The following is a 25,758-nucleotide window of genomic DNA, read 5'->3' on the forward strand; positions in this document are numbered from 1 at the left end:
GCAGTGGTATCATCACAGCTCACAGCAACCTCAAACTTGTGGGCTCTAGTGATCCTCCTGCCTCAGCCTCCTGAGTAGCTGGGACTACAGGTACACGCCACCATGCCTGGCTAATTTTTTAAACTTTTTTGTAGAGACTGTATTGCTCAGGCTGGTCTTGAACTTGGGGCTTCAGTGATCCTCCTGTCTGGGATTACAGGCATTAGCCACCACACCTGGCCTGTTTTTTTCTTATTGATAAAGTTATTTCAAAGTAGAGCATAGCATTTTATCCTTAAGCAATTATGCATCTTTAAAGAATAAGGATTTTTCAGTACCATTAGTTCTTCTAGTAAGATTAACAAAAATTTCTAACTACCACCTCATCCTAGTCCATTGTTATTCAAATTTTCCCAATTGTCCCTTAAATCTTTCTGCATTTGGTTTTTATGTCTTTTTATATGTATATATTTTACTTAGTTTCATATTCTACTTTTTTTCTAAAATAAACTTTTTTTTTTTTTTTTTGACAGAGTCTCACTCTGTTGCCCAGGCTAGAGTGCTGTGGCATCAGCCTAGCTCACAGCAACCTCAAACTCCTGGGCTCAAGCAATTCTCCTGCCTCAGATTCCCAAGTAGCTGAGACTACAGGCATGCGCCACCATGCCCGGCTAATTTTTTCCATATATATTTTTAGTTGGCTAGATAATTTCTTTCTGTTTTTTTAGTAGAGACGGGGTCTTGCTCTTGCTCAGGCTGGCCTTGAACTCCTGAGCTCAAACAATCCGCCCACCTCGGCCTCCCAGAGAGCTAGGATTACAGGCGTGAGCCACCACGCCTGGCCCTAAAATAAACTTTTTATTTTGGAATGACTTTACATTTACAGAAAAGTTGCAGAGATAGTATGTAGAGTTTCCTCTAATGCTAACATGTTACTTTGATACGTTTGTCAAAACTAAGAGATTAGTATTGATATGTTACTGTTCAGGGAGTTTAGACTTTATTTAGATTTAAATACGGTTGCAGTTATTTCTGTAAATTTGAAATTAGGTCAAAATAAAGTTACAAAAGAAGTCTTTATAGCAACTATTATTTTCTTTCTGATATTTTATAATGTAAATTTTCAAACACACAAGTTGAAAAACTAGTACAATAAACATGATTGTTAACATTTGGTCATATTTGCTTTGTCCACCTATCTCTATGCATGTATAAATACATTTTTTCCAAACTATTTGAAAGTAAATTGTAGATATCAGGACACATAACCCTAGATTCTTCAGTATGTATCTCCTAAGAATAATAATTTTTCTCAGCCAGGCATGGTGGCTTACATCTGTAGTCTTAGTGACTCGGGAGACTGAGGCAGGAGGATTACTTGAGCCCAGGAGGTAGAGGCTGCAGTGAGCTGTGATTGTGCCACTGTAGTCTAGTCTGGATGACAGAGCAAGACCCCACCTCTAAAAGAAAAAAGAGTTTGTATAACCATAATATCATTATCATAATGTAAGAAGATTAATAATTAACTAATATCATCTAATAAGCAGTCCATATTCAAAATTTCTTAGTTGTCCAAATATCTTTTATTGCTGTTTTATTGTCAAACCAAGATCCAATCAAGATTTGTGCGGTTGTATTTGGTTGTTGTATCTTTGCAGTCTCTCTTAATCTAAAAGAGCCCTTTCACTTTTGTTGTTGTTTGCTTTAAATGATATATTAACTTTTTGAAGAGATCAGACATGAGTCTGGATTTGTCTGATTGCTTCCTCATGTTGTCGTTTAATAGATTCCCTAGAATTCTGGTAACTGGAAGTTAGGCGTAAAAGCTCGATTCCTTTCAGTTAAATATTATTGATGAGAATACTTCATATACTCATGTTATATAACATTCAACTGACAGAATGGGTCATAAATTAACCATTATTATTGAACATTGAGTTTGTTCCAGTTCATTTTTTTTTTTTTTTTTGCTATTCTAAATAATGTCTTTTTCTTTTTCTTTTTTTCTTTTTTTTTTTGAGGCAGAGTCTCGCTCTGTTGCCCGGGCTAGAGTGCCGTGGCTTTAGCCTAGCTTACAGCAACCTCAAACTCTTGGGCTCAAGCAATCCTTCTGCCTCAGCCTCCAGAGTAGCTGGGACTACAGGCATGTGCCACCATGCCCAACTAATTTTTTCTATATGTATTTTTAGTTGTCTAGATAATTTCTTTCTGTTTTTGGTAGAGACGGGGTCTCACTCTTGCTCAGGCTGGTCTCAAACTCCTGACCTTGAGTGATCCGCCCGCCTCGGCCTCCCAGATTGCTAGGATTACAGGTATGAGCCACCACACCTGGCCCTAAATAATGTCTTGAAGATTAATTTTTACATAAGGTTTTATTCTGGGCCGGGCGCGGTGGCTCACGCCTGTAATCCTAGCACTCTGGGAGGCCGAGGTGGGCGGATCGTTTGAGCTCAGGAGTTCGAGACCAGCCTGAGCAAGAGCGAGACCCCACCTCTACTAAAAATAGAAAGAAATTATATGGACAGCTAAAAATATATATATAGAAAAAATTAGCCGGGCATGGTGGCGCATGCCTGTAGTCCCAGCTACTCGGGAGGCTGAGACAGGAGGATCGCTTGAGCTCAGGAGTTTGAGGTTGCTGTGAGCTAGGCTGACGCCACGGCACTCACTCTAGCCTGGGCAACAGAGTGAGACTCTGTCTCAAAAAAAAAAAAAAAAAGGTTTTATTCTGAAGTTCACTTCTTTAGATAAGATGCCCAAGCATGAAATTATTGGGTTAAAGACACACATATGGCAGATATAGTCTTATAAAATGTATTTCTTAAATAATAAGGCTTAAAAGTTGAAGTGACTGTTTGATCTGTGGGCTGCAAAAATGATGTTGTGTTAGCAGGCATGAAAACAACATTAATGTCTTTGTATATCTCCATCATGGCTCTTGGTAAGTTCAGCTAATTTTTAATTGATGATGCATCATGAAGCTTCCCAACAAACTTGTTTTCAATATATTTTCCCTTTTTTAGGGGCTGAAAGAAGTGACACTTCTTGGTCAGAATGTTAATAGTTTTCGGGACAATTCAGAGGTCCAGTTCAACAATGCAGTGTCTACCAACCTCAGCCGTGGCTTCACCACCAACTATAAAACCAAGCAAGGGGGGCTTCGTTTTGCTCACCTTCTGGATCAGGTCTCCAGGGTAGATCCTGAAATGAGGATTCGTTTCACCTCTCCCCACCCCAAGGATTTTCCTGATGAGGTGGGTGTCGACAATTACGTGTGATGAAATGATATCAGTATCTTTAAGCATGCCAAAGGCTCGACCTGGGAGGGCTACAGCAGAGACCTTGAGTCCTGCTGGAGGAGCCTGTCACGTATTGCTATGTTATTGTCTGGATCTACTGGCCCTTTGGAAAGATTTAAATTAAGGTGTGTACTTTGTTTTTTTAGACATAATGCTATTGCACACTTAATAGACTAAAGTGTAATGTGAACATAACTTTTATTTGCATTGGGAAGGCAAGAAATTTATGTGACTTGCTTTATTGCAATATTTGCTTTATTGTGGTGGTCTGGAACCAAGCCTGTAATGTCTCTGAGGTAGGCTTGTAGTGGGCCAAAGGTACTAAGCACAGTGCCTGGCATGGAATAGCCCACATGTGAAACCTTTTTTGAAGACTTTTTGTTTTGGTGAAATGTCTGTCTTTTGGCCCCCACACCCACCTTTTCCCCCTTGGATTATTTGTTTTATTGAGTTGTAAAAGTTGTTTATGTGTTTCTGATACAAATCCTTTGTCAACATGTTTTCAAGTATTTTCTGCTACTTTCAATTTTTTGTGTTTTTTTTTTTTTTTTTTAAGACAGAGTCTCGCTCTGTTGCCCTGGGTACAGTGCAGTGGTGTCATCATAGCTCACTGCAACCTCAAACACCTGGGCTCAGGTGATCCTCCTGCCTCAGCCTCCCAAGTAGCTCGGACTACCGGCACATGCCACCACGCCTGGCTAATTTTTCTATTTTTAGTAGAGATGGGGTCTTGCTCTTGCTCAGGCTGGTCTCAAACTCCTGAGCTCAAGTGATTCTCTTGCCTCGGCCTCCCAGAGTGCTGGGATTACAGGATTGAGCCACCATGCCCGGCCTTGTGGTATCTTTTAAAGTGACTAGTTTGTAAGTTAGATGAAAGAAATGTGATTTTTTCCTTTTTTGTCTGCTGACCCTTGTGTCAGCACTACCTGTTTGCAGCCTCATTGCTTGAATCTGACCTCTGCTTGCTTTCTTCCCTCCACTCTTTGAAAGTGGAGATGCCATCAGGTAAATGTCTGGGACAGATAGAAGGTAGCTTGAAGCAAAAGTTAAAGATTAGGTTAATTCATGTGTTTGGTTTAATCAGCCTCTTAATTACTTGAAAATTAACCTTGGAGGAGAAACAGTTAAGAGTAATATTCCATTTTGCAAGATTCTTTGGTGAGACTTTAATAATCTGTATTGTGTTCTATTTGATCAGGTTCTGCAGCTGATTCATGAGAGAGAAAACATCTGTAAACAGATCCACCTGCCAGCCCAGAGTGGAAGCAGCCGTGTATTGGAGGCCATGCGGAGGGGGTCAGACATTCTTGGAAAGGGGACATCCCACACCTTTCCATGTTTCCTTAATGACCAAACAGTATCTATGATGCTAAGAACCTAGTATAGTGCATGGCACATAGTAGCTGCTCAATAAATGTTTACTGTATGAGTTAGCCTCTGGACACCGGAACTTGCTTCTGCTCACTCCATAAGCATAGATTAAGCACTGGGTCTGTTATTTCCACATGGTTAGCATGTGTTTTTCATTAAAGCCTGTATGGTGTGGCACACTCTTTGAGATTTTAGTCCTTTAACTTTTAACATTAAAGTTTTGTTAGGTCTTAGGATTTAATATTATTAGTTTTTATTGATTTAAAAGTTTAGAAAGGTCTTGGAATTTAGGTGTAGCTCTATGTGTTTACTTTCTTTGGGAGTAATAAGTATTGCAGAGATTAAAGTGAAGGGAGAATGTATCCTAGGGCAAGCTGTATGGAACTAGTGCTTTGTCTTGTTTTCCACAGTGGTGAAGCGTTTTAGAGATGGTCTTCACTATTTAATCTGTCTTGATTTATTAGTTAAATGATAAAGCCTATTTAAAGTAGTTTATGGCTGGTGTTGTGGTTCATGCCTGTAATCCCAGCAGTTTGGGAGTCCAAGGCATGAGGATTGCTTGAGGCTAGGAGTTTGAGACCAGCCTGAGCAACAAAGCGAGACCCCATCTCTACAAAAAATTAAAAAAAAAATTAGCCAGATGTGGGTCAAGGCAGGTGGATCACTTGAGCCCAGAAATTTGAGCTTGCAGTGAGCTATGTTCAGGTCACTATACTTCAGCCTGGGTGACAGAGTGAGACTGGGTCTCTAAAAAAGTTAAAAATTTAAAAAAATAGTTTAGATTACAATATAGAGCTTAGATCAAAAGGGCTTTTTCTTTTTCTTATTCTTTTCTTTTTTTCTTCTTTGAGACAGGGTCTCACTCTTTTGCCTCGGCTGGAGTGCAGTGTCGAGATCATAGCTCACTGCAGCCTTGAACTCCTAGACTCAAGCGATTCTTCCTCCTCAGCCTCCAGAGTAGCTGGGACTGATAGAGGAAAGTGGACCCCAAAACTGGGGTCCGACCTGAAGGCCAAGTGGGTTCTTGGCTTCATGCAGGAAAGAATTCAAGAGTGAGCTAACAGAGTTAAGGCAAAAGCAAGTGTATTGAAGTAAGAAAAGAAAAACAAAGGAGGCTGCTCTATAGATAGAGCAGTGGATCTCAGAGCAACAGAGTAGCACGTTGTGAGTTTCTAGGGTCTTATTTTATACCTTCTATTTAATTTTATGTTAAGCAGAAGGAGGATTATTCATAATATTTCTGGGAAGTGGGTAGGGAGTTCTCAGAACCGAGGGTCCCTTCCCCCTTTAAAGCATATAGGGTAACTTCCGGGAGTTGCCATGGCATTTGTAAACTGTCATGGCACTGGTGGAAGTTTCTTTTAGTATGCAAGTACATTATAAGCAGGGTATAATGAGCAATGAGGGTAACCTGAGGTCATTTTTTGTGGCCATCTTGGTTCTAGCTGGTTTTGGTCAGTCTCTCCACTGCTCCTGTTTGATCAGAGATCTTGGTTCAGGTCTGAATGACTCCTTATTGAGGAGGACCTGCCAGTTCCCTATCATAGGACTACAGTTGCGCACTACCACACCTGGCTATTTCTGTAGATACGGGATCTCCCTTTGTTGCCCAGGCTGGTCTCAAACTTCCAGCCTCAAGGGATCCTTCTGCCTTGGCCTCCCAAAGTGCTAGGATTATAGGCATGAGCCACTGTGCCTGGCCAAAAGGGCTCTTTTGGATAATTTAACCTATTCTTGTGATGTGCCATGTGGATGAGAAGTGATTATGTGTGGGAATCCATAGTGGTACATTTTTATAGCATTCTTTTAAAAGATTGGTTCATGTAGGCCTTTTCTTTTTGTTCTTTATTGCAGATATTCAAGGGAAGCTTATGTAGAGTTAGTTCACCATATCAGAGCATCTATTCCAGGTATGTTTAAGAAATGTATTCTGCTGAGCATGTTATTTTACCAGTGCCCACAGTCTTCTTGGTTAGATACAGGCAACCAACAAATCAACAGCTTTGGAATTTCGTTGTGACACTATTTCATACTTCTTTTTTTTTTTTTTTTTGAGACAAGGTCTCACTCTGTCACCCAGGCTAGAGGAGTGCAGTGGTATTATAGCTCACTGCAACCTCAAAGTCCTGGGCTCAAGTGATCCTTCTCCCTCAGCCTCCCAAGTAGCTGGGACTATAGGTGTGTTCCACCATGCCCAGCTAATTTTTTCATTTTTTGGTAGAGATGGGGCCTTGCTCTTGCTCAGGCCAGTCTTGAACTCCTGGCCTCAAGCGATTCTCTCACCTGAGCCTCCCAAAGTGCTAGGATTACAGGCATGAGCCATTGCGCCTGGCCAATTTATACTTATTTTGCTCCTCTTCATTTCTTTCTCTCTCTCTCTTTCCCTCCCCCTCCCACTCCCTCTTTCTCCTTCTGTTTCATTTACATCTTTCTAATTCTTTGATGTCTTCATCCTGTTAGAAATACTCAGAAGTGTGAATCAGCTGTGGCCTCAAGACTTAAGAGATTTCTCTTCTATGGTCTTTGTGTTTCTGGACATATGGGAGAGACTTTATCCCTTCTTGTAGCTTCTTTATAGGCTGACAAAGTTCTGACCTAAATTAGTTCTGATTTTAGAGTGTTGTTATCTTTAAAAAAAGCACATGCTTTTTCTGACTAATTTTATGGCAACTTACTACAATAAATTTTGTTCTATTTTATTTTAAAATTTTATTTATTTAATTTTATTTTTTGAGACTGGATCTCACAGTGTTGCCCCAGCTAGAGTGCAGTGGCATCATCATAGCTCACTTCAACCTCACACTCCTGAGCTCAAGTCATCCTCTCTCCTCAGCTGCCCAAGTAGCTGGGTCTACAGGCCCGCACCATCATGCCCAGCTAATGTTTCTATTTTTTATAGAGGCAGAGTCTTATTTTGTTGCCCAGGCTATACTGTAAGTTTTAGAAATAATTCCTTTTCTGTTACCATAGCCCTTACTCCATCTTCTCTTCCCGCTTCCTCCTAATAAAATTACTCTGTAGTATTGTAGTTTAGATTTGGTTGAAAGTGCCTACTTTAGTTTCCCACGTTTCTAATTTTTAATTATTGTAACTTGTATTATGCACAGATACGTTTATTCTGGGGCAGGATAATGTGGAAGCTAGGTGTACTGACTTAGGGTCAAGCTCCACTGTTATAGGTTGTGTGATAATAGATAAGAATCTTCACTTTTCCGGGCTGCAGTTTCCTCGTCTATAAAATGGAGTTAATAGTACTCACCTCATTAGATCGTTGGGATAATTAAGTGGATAGTAAAATGTAGTATTAATATTAGTAAGTAAGGCCGGGCGCAGTGGCTCACGCCTGTAATCCTAGCACTCTGGGAGGCCGAGGTGGGTGGATGGCTCAAGGTCAGGAGTTCGAGACCAGCCTGAGCAAGAGCGAGACCCCGTCTCTACTAAAAATAGAAAGAAATTATCTGGCCAACTAAAATATATATAGAAAAAATTAGCCGGGTATGGTAGCGCATGCCTGTAGTCCCAGCTACTCGGGAGGCTAAGGCGGTAGATCGCTTAAGCCTAGGAGTTTGAGGTTGCTGTGAGCTAGGCTGACGCCACGGCACTCACTCTGGCCCAGGCAACAAAGCGAGACTCTGTCTCAAAAAAAAAAAAAAAAATATTAGTAAGTGTTCAGTAACTGGTAGTTATTACTACTTCACTGTTGTCAGTGACCATAATGTTAAACTAAATTCAGAAGTATACGTATGTGTTGGGCACTGCAAGGTTTTCACTAGTAAAACTAGGACCAATTTGAAAATGTGGACTCTTATTGTGTTCCTAAATCCAGCATTTGAGGGGAAAATACCTTTTCTAGTGTTGGCATGCAGTGTCGTAGATGAGCAGGCCCATTCCCTCTTACTCTATAACCACTGTTTTGTTTTTCTTGTATGTGGTCTGAATAGTCACAGGGAAGGCCTTACAATTGTGATCCTTCCTTCTGTAATCCATAAATGCCAAAGGTTTCTCTTGAAGGTAGGCAGCAGCAACCTGTTGTCCTTTGTCCTTTGTTGTGTTTCACACAGGTGTGAGCCTCAGCAGCGACTTCATTGCTGGCTTTTGTGGTGAGACAGAGGAAGATCACCTCCAGACAGTGTCCTTGCTCCGGGAAGTTCAGTACAACATGGGCTTCCTCTTTGCCTATAGCATGAGACAGGTGAGACCTGGGACGGGGAAGGACTGACATCATTCCCGACCGGTCTGGGGTTGATTGTAGACAACTGGGCAGAAAAGAGAGTGACAGCAAGGCATTCCTGGAGAATCCAAAGGCTCCTACTATTCACTTCTTTTTCATTTTCCTAATCAACTCTACTGTTGGACGGACACAATTCAGCATTTTGATGAAAAAAAATTACTGGGCCAATATTTCTTTTTATTAAAATATTTAAAATTGAGGAGGAGGTTGAAAAAATATTTAAAATTGTCTTTAGGTTGTTTATAATTTGGATGTGGAGGGAGAGAGACTGCTTTCTTTATAAGAAATCTAAAATTGGCTGGGCCTGGTGGCTCAGGCATGTAATCCCAGCACTTTGGGAGGCCAAGGTGGGAGGATCACTTGAGGCCAGGAGTTTGAGACCAGCCTGGGCAACATAGTGAGACGCTGTCTCTACAAAAAAATAAAAATATTAGCTGGGCATGGTGGTGGGCGCTTGTGGTCCTAGCTACTCAGGCGGCTAAGGCTGAAGGATCACTTGAGCCCAGAAGTTCAAGATTGCAGTGAGCTATGAGTGCCACTGCACTGTAGCCTGGGTGATGGAGTGAGACCCTGTCTCTAAAAAGTTAAATTAAAAAAAATTGTTTCTCCCTGTAGTCCCAGCTACTTGGGAGGCTGAGGCAGAAGGATTGCTTGAGCCCAGGAGTTTGAGGTTGCTGTGAGCGAGGCTCACGTCACGGCACTCTAGCCCGAGTGACAGAGTGAGACTCTGTCTCAAAAAAAAAAAAAAAAGAAAAGAAAAAATTGTTTCTCAACATGCAGAACTTCCTTTTTGGTCTACAGATGTGGATTGTTTTACAGGCACTTGTTGTCTTCCCAGCCATCATTCTTAGTGATTTCTAATTTCTTTTTTTTTTTTCTTATTTTTTTATTTTTATGGATTTAGGGGGTACAAGTGCAGTTTTGTTACATGCATATATTACGTAGCAGTGAAGTTTAGGCTTTTAGTGTAGCCATCATCTGAATAGTGTACATTGTACCCATTAGGTAATTTCTTATCCCTGTCCCCCCTCCCACATTCCCAAGTCTCCAGTGACTATTATTCTATTCTCTATGTCCATGTATACACATTATTTAGCTCCTGCTTATAAGTGAGAATATGCTGTATTTAACTGTTTCTGAGTTATGTCACTTAAGATAAAGGCATTAAGTTCCATCCATGCTGCTGCAAAAGATATGATTTCATTCTTTTTTATGGCTGAGTAATATTCCATGGTATTACTCTATCATATACCACATTTTCTTTATCCAGTCATCCATTGATGGGCACTTAGGTTGATTCCATATCTTGGCTGTTTTGAATAGTGTTGCAGTAAACATACAAGTGCGGGTATCTTTTTGATATAATGATTTCTTTTCCTTTGGGTAGATACCCAGTAGTGAGATTGCTGGATCTAATGGTGGTTCTATTTTTAGTTCTTTGAGACATCTCTGTACTGTTTTCCTTAGAGGTTGTACTAATAATATACATTCCCACCAATAATGTATAAACATTCCCTTTTCTCTGTATCCTTGTCAACATGTTATTTTTTCACTTTTTAATAATAGCCATTCTGACTGGTATAAGCCATTCTGACTGGTATCACATTGTGGTTTTAATTTGCATTTCTTTGATGATTGAGTTGAACATCTTTTCATATGCTTATTGGTATCTTTTCCCCACTTTTTTCCTTTACTTTTTGAGACACTTCCTCGACTGCCCAGGATAGAGTGCAGTGGCATCATCACAACTCACTGCAACCTCAAACTTCTGGGCTCAAGCGATCCTCCTGCCTCAGCCTCCCAAGTAGCTAGGACTATAGGCATGCATCACCATGCACGGCTAATTTTTCTATTTTTTATAGAGACAGGATCTTGCTATATTGCCAGGCTGGTCTTGAAACTCCTGGCCTCAGGTGATCCTCCTGCCTTGACCTCCCAAAGTGCTGGGATTACAGGCATGAGCCACTGTGCCTGGCCTCCTTTGTGCACTTTTTCATGGGTTTATGTTTTTTTGGTGGGTGTGTATTCAGTTATTTGAGTTCCTTGTAGATTCTGGATAGTAGTCCTTTGTTTTTTGTTTTTTTTTTTTCTTTTTTTAAAGACAGGGTCTCACCCTGTTGCCCAGGCTGGAGTGCAGTGGCTGTTCATAGGCACAATCATAGCTCACTGAAGCCTTGAACTCCTGGGCTCAAGCAATCCTACTGCCTCAGCCTCCACACTCTAGCCCAGGCAAAAGAGCAAGACTCTGTCTCAAAAAAAAAGAGAAAAAGATGTATTTAAACATACATACACACTGTGATTTTAGATGATTTTCCAGGCTTTTCAAGGATAAATTTTCTTTTTTTTTTTGGAGTAGATAAATATATGCTTATGGTATAAAATTCAAAAAGTTAAATGGTGTATTGTGAGAAATAGTTTTTCCTTCTTCCCCGGTTGCCTAGTTTTTCAGTTCTTTCCCTGAAGACAGTCACTCTTAGCAATCTCTTTTGTAAGTTTCCAGAGATCTTTCACATAGTTATAAATATATTTATAGGTATTCTTTCTACATCAAAGTTATCATTTTATACATGTTGATCTGTTCTTTGCTTATTTCAGTTAGCAGTGTATTTTGGAGAATAATTCATATGAGTACATACAGAACTATCATTCTGTTTAACAGCTGCATAATATTCCATTGTGTAGATAAAATGTAATTTCTTTTACTAGTTATCTGTTGATAAACATTTAGCCTGCTTTGCATCTTGTGTCCTAATCAATAGTGCGCTGAGTAACCTGGTATGAGTCATTTAGTAAATGTACAAGTGTAACCTTAGGGCGAATATCAGGAGTAGAGTCTATGATTTTCATGTGCTAAATTTATAATTTAACCCTTGCAAAAATGTGACTCCACTATATTTTTCTCTTGGAATGCTTCCAGAGCCAGAGAACTGTCTTGGCTCTGGCTTGGGTTGCCGTACATGCGTCTGTAACTTGCAGGTAGAATGAACATGATCTCCCTCTGTGCGTTAGGAATGAATTCTACAAGTCCTTAGTGACTTCCATCTCCTTTTTTTAATAGAAGACGCGAGCATATCACAGGCTGAAGGATGATGTCCCAGAAGAGGTAAAATTAAGGCGTTTGGAAGAACTTATCACAGTCTTCCGAGAAGAAGCATCGAAAGCCAACAAGACCGCTGTGGGTTGTACCCAGCTGGTGTTAGTAGAGGGGGTGAGGCCATACGTATGTGTGTGTGTGTGTGCATATATGTGTATGTCTATGTATAGACATTGTTTTTTTGTTTTTTGGATCACAATATGTCTGTCCTTTATTTAGATCTTTGATGTTTTTAACCAAAGTTTTTATTGTTTTCAGCACTATAAGTCCTATTTTTGTTAGATTTACACCTAAGCATTTCATTAAACATTTTTTTGGAGCTGTTGTAAATGGTATTGTATTTTTAATTTTGGTTTCCAAATGTTTGTTGCTATTATAGAAATACAATTGATTTTTGTATGTTTATCTTATATTCTGTGACCTTGTTGAACTCATTTAATAGTACTAGGAGGTTTTTATTTTTGTAGTTTTCATAGAATTTTCTTTTCTTTCTTTTTTTTTTTTTGAGACAGAATCTCATTCTGTTGCCTGGGCTAGAGTGCTGTGGCATCAGCCTACCTCACAGCAACCTCAAACTCCTGGGCTCAAGTGATCCTCCTGCCTCAGCCTCCCGAGTAGCTGGGACTACAGGTGCACACCACCATGCCCGGCTAATTTCTTTCTATTTTTAGTAGAGACCGGGGTCTTGCTCTTGCTCAGGCCAGTTTCAAACTCCTGACCTCAAGCAATCCTCTTGCCTCGGCCTCCCAGAGTGCTAGGATTACAGGTGTGAGCCACTGTGCCCAGCCTAGAATTTTATATGTAGATGATCATTTAATTGTGATTTTTCTTTCTTCCTGATGTTCCAAGTTTTCTTCTTTTATTTTTCCCTTTTTGTTTAGAGAACTTCCTGATTCTATTAGTTTTCCTTCATCTTAGAATGTCTTTATTTCCACTTCATTCTGGAAGTATATTTTTGCTGGATATAGGATTCTGGGTTAATTCTTTTCTTTCAGCACTTGAAAAATGTTATGCCACTTCCTTCTGGCTGCCATGGTTTCTGATGAGAAATACTCTGTCTTTAGAATCCCTCTATCTCCTTTTCTTCGGGGACTCTGATAACACAAATGTTAGATCTTTTGTTATTGTCCCACTGGTCTCTGAGGCTTGGTGTAGTTTTTTTAGTCTATATTCTCTCTGTTGTTCAGATTGGATAATTTCTATTTACTGATTATTTTCAGAGTCTTCTTATATTTGTTTTGTATATAATGTCCATGGTTTTCAGTTGTATTTAGTGGGAAGACTAGGAAAAAGTGTGTCCATTCCATCTTTCTGAAAGTGGAATCGTATGTATAGTTTTAGAATCAATGTTATTGTTTGTCTTCAGTATTCTTTTTCATCACAGTTTCTTAGAAATGTACTGCATTTCAGAAAGTTTGCTTTATCACTGTTTTTAGGAATTTGATATGTCTTGGTATGGTTTTCTTTGTGTTTATTCCTTTGGCGTTTTTTGAGGCATCTTAGTTTCTGGGATTATAGTTTTCATCAAATCTGGAAATTTACGTATTATTCTTCAGATATTTTTTCTGTAATGCTCCTTCTTCCTCCCACCCATGGCCCTGTTTCTCATCTCTTTCTGTACTCCAGCTGCACGTATGTAGTTTATATTGTCTTAGAGGTCACTGACACTGTTCTTTTTATTTAGATTATTAAGTATGAAATGTCTGATTTCCTTAAGTACTAAGTTTGAGAGTTGACATCTCTTGACATTTCACTTTGACGCGTGTAGTTTTTTTTTTTTTAATTTTAATAAAAATACCATTTCTTTTTTTTTTTTTTTTTTTTTTTTTGAGACAAAGTCTCACTCTGTTGCCCAAGCTAGAGTGAGTGCCATGGTGTCAGCATAGCTCACAGCAACCTCAAACTCCTGAGCTCAAGGGATCCTCCTGTCTCAGCCTCCCGAGTAGCTGGGACTACAGGCATGTGCCACCATGCCCGGCTAATTTTTTCTATATATATATATATATATATATATTTTTTAGCTGTCTATATAATTTCTTTCTATTTTTAGTAGAGATGGGGTCTCGCTCTTGCTCAGGCTGGTCTCGAACTCCTGAGCTCAAACGATCCACCCACCTCGGCCTCCCAGAGTGCTAGGATTACAGGCGTGAGCCACCGCGCCTGGCCGATGCTTGTAGTTTTATGTTTATTGTGAAGGTACATCCTCAGTCTTGCAAATGCATGTTTTGGCTTGTGATTATCTTTCAAATCTTCTTTTAGAGCAATTTTTGTGAAACCATGGATAAGTAAAAATATTCATTTTATTTTCAAATGAGTTCTGTTGTAGAACCTATGTGGCACAGACAGTTCAAAATATCAACAAAGTGTTTGGGAAGAATGTGGCTAATGATTGCATAGTACGTCAATGGTTTGAGAACTTCCTTCCTGGTGATTTTAATCTTGAAAATGAGCCACATGGGCGACCTGAGACCAAGGTGGATAATGATGAGCTGAAAGCTGTAGTGGAAGCAAATTCATCTCAACCTACACGTGAATTAGCAGCAAGGTTTGACGTTACTATTCCAACGATATTGGACCATTTGAAACAAATGGGCAAGGTAAAGAAGCTGGATAGATGGGTTCTGCATGAATTAAATCAGCGTCAGAAGAGAAATTGTCTCAAAGTTTGCCTTTCTGTGCTGTCATGACATAAATGTGAAATATTTCTATACCGTATTGTTACATGTGATGAAAAATGGATTCTTTTTGACAATTGCAAGCATTCTACACAATGGTTAGTTAAAGGTGAAGTGTTAAAACACAGTCCAAAACCGAATATTCACCAAAAAAATCCAGTGGTGTCTGTTTGGTGGTCCAGCACTGGTATTATCTACTACAGCTTCATGAAACCTGGTCAGTTGATGACAGTGGATGTCTACTGCAACCAGTTAGATGAAATGATGAGGATACTTGCGATGAAGCAGCCGAGATTGGTCAATAGAGACAGGCCAATCCTCTTGCAAGACAACGCTGGACCTCATGTCGCACTAACAACACTGCTCAAACTACAGCAGCTGGACTTGGAAACTCTCTGTTATCTACCGTATTCACCAGACCTGCACCAACTGACTACCTCTTCTTCCAGGCTTTGGACCATTTCTTGCAAGGAAAAATATTCAATTCTCAACAAGCTGTGAGAAACGCCTTTCGCGATTTCATGGCCACTTGCTTTCTAGGCTTCTCTGCTGGCATAAACAAGCTACCATTAAGATGGCAAAACTGTCAACAGTTTAGGCGCATACTTTGACTAATTGTGCTGCTTCTTTGTTTGGTACTGCTTCTTTGAGATATAATAAACTACACTTCTTATTTGAAATTGGACATTTCATATTTAATGACCTAATATTTCTGTCTTTTTTATCTTTGTGCTTCATTTTGGATAGTTTCTATTGTCCTGTCTTCAGGTTCACTATTATTTTCTTTGACGATATCTAATCTATCACCTGAATATTTAATTCTAGGTATTATATTTTTCATCTCTATAAGATACATATAGTTCCTTTTTTATATCTTCTACTTCTTTCCTCACTATGTCCTTGGCTTTTGGGGTTTTTTTTGAAACTGAGTTTCATATTTGAACTCAGTTGTAATAGCTGGCTTAATGTCACTGTGTGCTAATTTTGTCATTGCTATTATTTCTTGATCTATTTCTATTGCTGACTTTTCTCCTTATTATGGGTTTTCTGCCTCTGGGCATGTCTAGTGATTTTTGATTGGATGCTGGACACTGTGGTACTCATTTTTGAGTGTCTGGACTTTGCATTGAGCTTTGTTCTGATAGACAGTTAAGTTGCTTACAGTTCTGTTTGATTCCTTCAAGGCTTGTTTTTAAGATTTTTTAGAAAAGCTTTTTTATTTTGGAGGTAGTTTAGCCTCTTCACTAAGATATGGCCTTCTGTCAAGAATTGCTACTGAATGTCCCAAGGAACCAGTGAGGACTATTTGGTGGTAGGTCAAATGATTCTCAGCCCCATGTGAGCTCTAGGAACTGTTTAGCAGACAGTTCTTAAGTTGCTCTCTTTACCTCACTTCATGGAGTTTTATTCTACACATGCATGTGTTAGTATTTAGCAAAGACTCAAGGGAACCCCTATGCATATTTCTAAAGCTCTTTTTCTGCTTAGCTCTCTTATCTCTAGAATTTGTTTCACGATTTCTAGCTATCTCAGGCTCCCTGAACTCTGATCCCTCTCTCCTCAATGCAGAGAGAACCACCACACTCTGCCCGAGGTCTCCCTGCCTCACATGCTCTGGTCTGGTATGTGCATTCTGGCAAGAAGCAGGGGTGACTGGAGGGCTCACTTTATTTGTTCCTTCTCTCATAGATCACAGTCTTGCATGATCTTTTGTCCAATATCTAAAAATGGTTTGCCCAATTTCCTGGTTATGTAAGGCTGGGGGGTAAATTTGGTTCTTGTCATTTTATCATGGCTGGAAGAGAAAGATTCCTGTATATTCTAGAAATTAATCCTATCATAGTGGTTTTATTATCTTCCTGGCCCTGTCTTCCACGTGTTATGATGAAGACTCTGGCTTCAAGTCTGTCTATTCAGTAGGGGCAAGTAATCCAGGCCAAACAGCCCCAGAACATTCCTGAGGGATTACTGGGAGACTGGGTAAAGTGAAAGTCATTTTGCCAAGTGCGTCACTCACAAGTCCCTGGCCTTAGGCCCGTTGGAGGTCCGTTCCTATAGAAGGCAATTCTTCAAAGACTCATTGATTCATTAAAATATAGTCAGCAAAACTTTACAGAGTTTCTTTTGTGTGCCAGACACTGCCCTTGTTGGTGAAGCAGCAGTGGACATTGAGTCTTCAGTGATTCCTTGGTTAAGGAAGGTTCTGGGTGTCTGAGACAGAGCAGGCACAATTTCTTCCCTCCAGGAACTTATGATTGTCACAAATTCATAAACTGTTTTCTTTCTGCAGCTCAGTAAACGCTCTGCCAATGACCTGTGTGGCCGGAATGATGGAAACCTTAAGGTGATCTTCCCTGATGCAGAGATGGAGGATGTCGCCAACTCTGGGCTCAGGGTCAGAGCCCAGCCTGGGGACTATGTGCTGGTGAAGGTAGAGTGTTCTTTTGGGCTTTTGGCTTGCACTGTGAGTGAGTGTTGATTTGGATAATTTGGTAAAAAGTTTTTTCCTAGAGAAATTTTGTAGTAAAATAAAAATCTCTTCTTACCCTGTATAATGGAAGGGCACTTTGGATTGAATGTTAGACCGCTCCCAACTAATGCTTTCTTGTTTTTCTTATCTTTTCTCCTGCCCTGCAAGGGTTCTTTTCAAGGCTTCCCCACTTCAGGAAATGGCACCGCTCAGTTGCTCAAGCCAAAAACAGAAGAATCTTCCTAGCTACTCACTTTCCTACATCAGCAGTCCCTCTGTTTTGGTTTCTACCTGTGGAATTTATCTTGAATCTGACCATTTCGTTCTGTCTCCAAGTCACTGTCATTTCTTGCCTGGAAGATTGCAGTGGCTTCCTCCCTAGTCCTAGTCTTCTGCTTCTGTATATTTAAAATGAATTATTTTATTGAAATACATCATAAATGTAGAAAATTGACCATGTCATAAGTCTACTATTTGATGAATTGTCACAAAGTAATCCTACCCGTGTAACCATCACCCAGATCAAGAGATAAAATATTTTCAGAACCCCAGAAACCCCCTCTCGTGTTCTTCCCAGTCACTCCCTTTCCCTACATCTCAAAGTTAACCACTCTCCTGATTTCTAGCACAATACTTTAGTTTTGCCTGTCGTGATATAAAATTGAATCATATATTATATATTTTTGGTGCCTGCCTTCTTTCCCTCAACTTTATGTTGTGTGATTCATCCGTGATTATATTTATCCACATTATATGAATATACCACAATTTATTTGTTTATTTTCCTGTTGATGACCATTTTGGTTTCCAGTTTGGAGCTATTATGAATAATATTGCTATGAATATTCTTGTACATATGTTTTAGTGCACATATGTATTCATTTCTTTTTATTTTCTTTTTTTTTTTTCTTTGAGACAGAGTCTCTCTCTGTTGCCCAGGCTAGAGTGAGTGCCGTGGCATCAGCCTAGCTCACAGCAACCTCAAACTCCTGAGCTCAAGGGATCCTACTGCCTCAGCCTCCCGAGTAGCTGGGACTACAGGCATGCACCACCATGCCCGGCTAATTTTTTCTATATATATTTTTAGCTGTCCATATAATTTCTTTCTATTTTTAGTAGAGATGGGGTCTTGCTCTTGCTCAGGCTGGTCTCGAACTCCTAAGCTCAAACGATCCGCCCACCTCGGCCTCCCAGAGTGCTAGGATTACAGGCGTGAGCCACCGCGCCCGGCCTGTATTCATTTCTGTTGGGTATATGGCTTGGAATTGCTGGGCCATAGAGTGTGTAGAATAAAAATAGCCAAAGTGATTATACTGTTTTATATGAGCAGTGCATGAGAATTGCAGAAGCTTCACATTCTCTGCTTCTATTCTTGCTTTCCTTTATTCTGTCTGCCCCGTAGCAGTCAGTGTGACCTTTCTAAGTCAGATCACTCACTCCTCTGTTTTAGCCCTCCAGTGGCTTCTCATTGGCGCAGCATGAACTGCAAGATGTCCAGGGCCCGGTGTGATTGTCCCAGGTGCCTTTGCCCTTCTTACTCTCTCTCCTCTAGCCTCGGCAGCCTCCTTTTTGCCCCTCGGGGCTGATCCTATTCTCAGGGACTTTGCACATGCTGTTCTTGCCTGGGAGGCTCTTCATCTGTGTGTGCCTGCTGCCTTCTTAGTCTTCAGGTTCTCTCAAATGTCGCCTTCTCTGAGAGGCCTTCCCTGGTCATTGCAGTTTTGAAGCAGCTTTCCCTGCCCTACTCTCATCATTGTTTACACATTAACCCATTTTATCTTCACTGCACTTTCCAGTGTGTGAAGTCATCTTTGTTTACATATTTATTATTTGTCTTCTTCTGAAGCTCCTTTGAGGGCAGGGGAAATAGCTGTTTTGTTTATCTCTTTATCTCCAGCACCTAGGGCAATTCCTGGTACATAATAAGCACTTAGTAAATATTTACTAATGGACTGACTTGTTCTCATGGTAAGAAATGTGACCATTGGTAACTTGTAACTTTAGGGTCACATCCTTTCAGTTCTCAATTAGAGAGGAGAGAAAAGCTTTCTCACCAAATTTTGGCCGTAAATATCCTAAGGAAGGATTTGACTGGCTCACCCTTGGGGTCAGGAGGGCAGGGTCTTTGATGGGCAGCTCATACCTGAACCTTATGGGTAGAGCTGGGGAGGAGCCATCTTCCTAGAGAAAAGGGAGGTGTGTTTGGGACTGAGCTATTTTTGACTTCTTACATTACATGCATTGCCATTCCATCAGACATCTCTTCTTCCTTTGATTGGGGACATAGAGGAGCCATGCAGTCTCTGCTGGCCTGTCACCTCTGTCAGATTCCTTTTGGTGGCATCTTCTCTAGCGGCTCTATATTAAGTCCCTGTGGTACAGTACTGGTTACCTTGCCTTCTTCTGACCGGTTTTCTTTCAGATCACCTCTGCCAGCTCTCAGACACTCAGAGGACATGTTCTCTGCAGGACCACCCTGAAGGACTTCTCAGCAAATTGCTGACCTGAGTGGATGGCCTTGGAGTTGACCTGAGCACTCCTTCTCGGCAGAAAAGCAGATATCACTGGTCACTAGTGAAAGAGGTACTGAAGCTGCAGAGACAAGCTGCAAGTGGTGAAGCACCTTTATGTCAAACGAAAATGCTGCTACGTAAACATAAACAGCTTTTCTAATCATTAATTTACCTCAGGTGGCTCCTTGGTCTCTTTTCCATTTTTACCTTGGTTAGTGTTTCTGGGGTTTTCCCTGTGGTTTTTGAGTTAAGTGTTTCCCAACCCAGTTCCTGCTGTGGATACTGGTTTTCTCTGGTTTTCTCTCTGGTTTTCTCCCCTGGACCCTAGGAGGTAAGGAGAGCAAGGTAGGGAGAGCCGTTTGCTTGGGAAAAACCACTCTAGATCTTCCTGACATTTTCATTTGATGCCATAGACTCAGCTGGCTATCGTCTCACTTTATTCTATGTATTTTACCTGAGGATTTCCCTCATGGACCTATTTTTTTTTTTTTTTTTTCTGGCAAGAGTTGACTTTTAATTTGTTCTATTAATAAAGTCACTAAAGCAGAAACCGTGATAAAACACTCTGCTTTCCTTTACATCCACCCAACACAAAACTTATTTGTAGGAAAAATATGGTTTTGTGCATTGGATGAAATAATATAAATTTAAAACTTACAGGTAAAGATTAGCTTCATCACTTATGTCTTTAAAAAGTTTATATGAATATCCAGTCAAAACCAACAGAATATTACCCTTGAAGTGTTATCTATATGGATTTCCCAGTAGACCACAGGTCTGTATACTGTCTTGGAATGTCCTCATAAGGCTCTGCCATTGATCAGGTACAGAGTAAGAACCCCAGAGTCTTTGCTTTCACATGGAAGAGGGAGAGAGAGGAACAGAAGAAACTATTCAAACTTCGTCTTCTTTCCTTGTGGCTTGTGATATCCTCCTCCTCCTCCTCTGCCTCCTTGGAAGCCTCCTCACCCTCCAAAACCTTTCTGGCCTCTGCCAGGAGGATTATTTGAGCCTAGGAGTTCTGGGCTGTAGTGTGCTATGCCAATCAGGTGTCTGCACTAAGTTCAGCGTGAATGTGGTAATCTCCCAGGAGTGGGTGACCACATGTTTGCCTAAGGAGGGATGAGCTGGCCCAAGTCAGAAATGGAGCAGGTTGAAATTCCCATGCTGACTGTAGGGGGTTCATGCTTGTGAATAGCTACTGCAGTCCAGCCTGGGCAACACAGGGAGACCCCATCTTTTAAAAAAATCATTTATTTATATCAGTAGGGACTGCTGGATATTTATTTTATACTTTGGGTTATAATCCAATACTACTTTATTTTGTTGGTCAAATTGTTCCAACCTTGGCCTCTGGGAGCTCTGTCAGTTGGCCCTGTGTCCCAGTGAGATACCTCTATCATTGTGATTTTATTTATTTTTTTAAAGCACTTCCTTACTTTCAGCAGCTATAAGATGCTCTAGGATCATCTTTTTTATTTCCTATCCAGTCCTAGAATGAAACATTTCTCCACAGAGGCCTGATTGATTATCTCTAAAAGAATGATATTAGAAACCAACATCTGGGTGCTAGGTATACTTGCCGCTACTCTGGGTTGGAAGGTTTTTTTGTTTTTTAAATAGAGGTAAAATTCACATAACAAAATTAACCATTCTAAAGGGAACAATTCAGTAGCATTTAGTACTTTCACAGTGTTGTCAACCACCGCCTCTGTCTGGTTCCAGATATTTCTATCACTCTAAAAAACCTCGTACCCATTAAGCAGTTACTCACCAGTAACCATTCCCTACACTCCAGGAGACCAGCACTCTGTACTCAGTTTCTATGGATTTTCCTGTTCTGAACATTTCATACGAACTGAATCATACAATGTTTGATGTTTTGTGTCTGGCTTCTTTGATTTGGCATAATGTTTTCGAGATTCATCCACGTTATAGCATTTATCAGTACTTCATACATTTCTATGGCTGAGTAATATTCCACTGTATGTATATACCACATTTGTTTATCCATTCATCTGTAGATGGACATTTGAGTTGTTGACACCTTTTGGCTATTGTGAACAGTCAGCACCTGTGACGATTCACTGTGACCTGTGAATAGTCAGGCCAGTACCTTTCACAGTCAGTCCCACTGTGGTAAGTAGTACCATATGCCCACCTTTCCTACCTAGGGATCATTCTCCATGCCTCTCCCTGTCTCACCCGCAGACCAAGTCCCATGGATTCTCCCTCAAGGCATCCCTCCCATCTATGTGTTTCTCTCCATCACCATCCCTGTGCAAGTCACCAGTGTCAGTCACCAGGGCAATTGGGCTCCCTGCTTCTGCCCTTGCCCCCTATGATCCATTCTCCACCTGGCAGCCAGGGTGCTCCTTACAAAACACATACCCTCGCTACTTAAAAACCTTCCAGCCATTGGTAAGGATATGGAAAAATCAGAACCCTCATGCATTGCTGGTGGGAATGTAAAAATTGTTCAGTTACTATGGGAAACAGGTTGGCTATTCCTCAAAACGTTAAACAGAATTAACAGATGACCCAGCAATTCCATTCCTAGGTATATACCCAGACAGGTACTTAAACAACAAACTCTATACATATTATTTAACATGGAAAAGTTGGATTCTAGCTCCTGTGTGAATTTCACATTGGGCCAACGTCCAAATGAAAGCATTTGGAGTTGGGGAGGGAAATGGCAGAGATAGGGGAAGACAGTCTTAATTGTTGTTAATTAATTGTCCCCTAGCACAGGAGATAAGTTAATAGTTTTGTTGCCTCATCATTCATATTCATTTTTATGTCCCAAGTAAGAAATACGTTTATTAGTCATAAACTTAGGAAGAAATTCCTATTGCAGGAATTGAAGACAAGTGAGTCCTTTTTTTTCGCATGAAAACAGGTTATTTATTAAAGAGATATTCTAAAATATGTCAAAAATCCCTGAATTTTTGCCTTTCTTGGCACTTGTTAATTCAAGGTACTTGCCGAAATTCTAAAGGATAGTTGACACTTAAGAATACTAACTCTACTTGGTTCTTTAATCGTAAGGATATCCTCTGCACAACGTTTCATAGAAAAGTATTGCACAGTGTTTTTGCTTTCATTGTGGAGCATTGCCGGGCTTCAGGGATGCTGGGTTTATTTTGCTGCCAGAAGATCCGTCTGTGGAGAAATAAAAGACAAATAATTTTGCACTTAAATATACCAGCTGGCTGTGGGGCCAGTCTGAGCCAACCAATGTGCTCTGCCCCCCGACTGCAGCGTTTGCTTCAGGGATGGGGAAATGGAACAAGGCAGGCCAGTGGGGGTCCCAGAGATTAATTCTGGGTGATTGTTGTGGAGCTCTCAGGGAAGGAAGTAGAGAGTGAAGCTCCTTGCGGGAGGGCTTCCACATGGAGGCACAACAGAGCCCGTCTGGAAATAGTAGAGCCAAGAGCTTGATTCTGGTGTCAAGTTTAGAGCCTGGATGAAGCCACTGCTGAAGCTGACACCATCCCTGGATGTTCAATTCCTAAAATTTTTATCGTTGCTTAAGTCTGTTTTGGCAGGGCTTTCTGTCACTTGCAGCTGCTCCACAGTTGGTGTTCATCTGATCAAACCCCTCGACTCAAGGCCAAGCTGGGGGTGTTAAGTGATGTGTCCAAGGCCTCTTGTAGTTACAGAGTATAAGAGCTGAAGGCAGAAAGCTCACACGGAGGCAGGTGCTGACTTACCACACTCTATGCTTTAGTAATTGATTTGGCCACAGGCACAAGGAAATTTGGGGGTTAGGTAAAAATAGGAATGCATAACTTCTGAGATTTGAGCCAAAGTGAAAGTTGATATTTTCTTCGTCAGATTTCATTCTCATTAAGTGGATTTATGAAGAAGGGAACATCTAAGGGTCAGGGAGATTTTAAACTTCTTTACTCTCTCATGTATCTTCCCTAGTTTCATCCTTGTCATTTAACCTTCTACTTGTGACCAATGGGAATAAACATCCCATTGTTTTAGCTGTTTGTCAGGAATCATGTTCTCCTTCCAATTGACTCTGGGTTCAGGGTTAGACAGACCGGAAGAAAGTGACATTTGAGTCAGGGTGGCAGAGAGTGACAGCTTCCAACAAGGTTGAAGGTGACAGTGAGGATGAGTGGGTGTATGGAGGGGTGCAGATTCTGAGGAAACGACTGAGATGTATTCAGGTAAGTGTGAGAGTCCTTTTGGGGACAGTGGAACAGACTGTCTGATTACGTATGATCAAGAGTGACTTAGTGTTGGGACTTGTATGGCAACAGAAAGGACAATGGGCAGCAATTCTGACGAGGGGATGGTGGGGAGAGTGGATGGAGCTGACAGGGCAGCCAGGAACACACCGTGAAGCCCAGTCTCACTGGCCCCATTCATTCTCTGAAGATCCAAGCATGGCGTGGGCAGTAGCACAAAAGGGAAATATTTGTATTTCTCTCTCTTACCGATTTAAGCACCTTAACCTTGACATTGGTTAGAAGGTCTGAGATTACTTCTGGTGGTATATTCCATTGTTGAAGAAATTCTGCAATAAAGAAGGACAATCTTATGGTGTGAGTTGATAGAACGGTCACCGAGGCTGGGTTGTTTTAGCCACAGTCTGCTGCAGGGATCTCTGGGCAGTGTATGGCTCTAGGAGAAATCTCTTCCCTGCCCACTCAATGGAGGGATTTGAGTAAAGACCTACATAGCCCCAACCCCCACCCCGCCCACCCAGTTGGTTGTGGGGAGAGAGTGAGGTGGCAAGGAAGAGAAGACTCCAGAACCAACGTGAAAACTGGTGTGTGTCCAATACCAAAGTAGAAACCTGGCAGATATCCAAATATTGATGCCAAGTGATAGGCTGGCAAGCCCGACCTCAGTACTTTAATAAACCAAAAGAGTTAGGTTAGGGTCTGCTCTTTTGGTGTTATTTGCACTACTTTGAACACCAAGGGATCTGGGTCCATGTTTCCTCTAAGCATCGTGATGACTTTGGTCCCAAAGACACCTAGTGCACTGGAATCCTGTAGGAGCTGTAGAAGAGGCATTTTGCTTTGGTTTTCATTTTTGCCATCTCAAGATGCTGAAGCCCCTATCCCAAAACAAAGAGTGCTCTGTGAACCAGCTTCTGGTAGGATGACCTTGTGCCCAGTGATACCGCACACTCTGCAGTGTGGCCCACACCCTGGTGCCTCTCCTGGGACACCGACTCTTCTAGGTGTTCAGGTTTTAAATTCTACGTACCAGTAAGGACAGACCAGAACCTCTTCAGAATAGCAGTAGCCAGATCTTGCACTTCACCTAACTGTAAGAGATGGGAGGAGCATTTTCATCAATCTCATCTGGTAGTCCACAAGCTAGTTGTCACAGTCAGGGAAAGCAGGCTTAGGGCCTCTGTACATGCATGTTTTTTCCAGTAGAAAAGTCTGTCCCTGGCCTGGTTTGGAGGTGGATCTCAGTCCATCCTTCAGGTCTCTAAATCTTTGGGGGTTTTTCAAAGGCCCTTTGGTAGGTCTTGCTGTCTTAGGGGGCTCCTTGAGTAAAGGTTGATTGGGTTCCTATTAGGTGCCAGACACTGCTGTAGGTACAGCTGCACAGCTCTGTGCCCTCGAGACAAATGCTGATCCAGGGATAGGGAGGACAGGTAGTTGCTTCTGCTGCCTCCTCTGCAGTGGGTGTGGGGCCCTCCCAGATCTCGTCCTCTCTGTTGGTGGTCTGTTTACTTCCCTCTGGCCTAGGAGTCCATGCTGCCTACCCTTTGCCCACTTGGTTCCCTCTCTCCGGGACACACTTTGTTTTATGTGATAAACTCCTACTCCTCTTTCAAGGCTGAGTTCAGGCGTCGTGTTTTCAGCAAGCCCACTGTCTGTGTCCCACATGGTGCTCTCTCTAGTCTGTCTTCTTCATGCTCAGTTAACAGCTATTTGTATAAAGGTCTCTGTCCCCTGTCAGGTGGGCAGTTAGATGAGGTCAGGGGTCATGCCTTCTAAGTTCCTTCCCTGGGCACAGAGCCTGGCATATCACGTAGCTGCCTCGTGAATTTGAGAGGACGGGAACCCCGGGCTCGTGAGGATCTGCAGAGTCTGCCTCTGGGCCAGCTCCCCATTTTCTCAGGGCTGATATATGGGACCCAAG

The 25,758-nt window shown here is 41.3% G+C and overlaps 1 protein-coding gene across 3 annotated transcripts in view; it reads left to right on the plus strand.

Annotated features, from left to right (window-relative positions):
* CDK5RAP1 (CDK5 regulatory subunit associated protein 1) overlaps positions 1-19,808 on the plus strand; it is a 33,617-nt gene extending 13,809 nt beyond the window's left edge. Inside the window, exons 8-14 of one of the 3 annotated variants that reach the window (XM_069495433.1) lie at positions 3,003-3,233; positions 4,477-4,574; positions 6,504-6,559; positions 8,711-8,841; positions 11,939-12,088; positions 16,940-17,080; positions 19,542-19,808. In XM_069495433.1, the coding sequence (XP_069351534.1) occupies positions 3,003-3,233; positions 4,477-4,574; positions 6,504-6,559; positions 8,711-8,841; positions 11,939-12,088; positions 16,940-17,080; positions 19,542-19,622 (888 nt within the window). In that variant the 3' untranslated portion in view covers positions 19,623-19,808. The remainder of the gene's footprint in view (positions 1-3,002; positions 3,234-4,476; positions 4,575-6,503; positions 6,560-8,710; positions 8,842-11,938; positions 12,089-16,939; positions 17,081-19,541) is intronic. The other 2 variants (XM_069495434.1, XM_069495435.1) reach the window with 2 other exon arrangements.
* The last annotated feature ends 5,950 nt before the right edge of the window (positions 19,809-25,758 follow it).

This window comes from Eulemur rufifrons, chromosome 20 (genome assembly GCF_041146395.1).
Source record: "Eulemur rufifrons isolate Redbay chromosome 20, OSU_ERuf_1, whole genome shotgun sequence".
NCBI classification, from domain to species: Eukaryota; Metazoa; Chordata; class Mammalia; order Primates; family Lemuridae; genus Eulemur; species Eulemur rufifrons.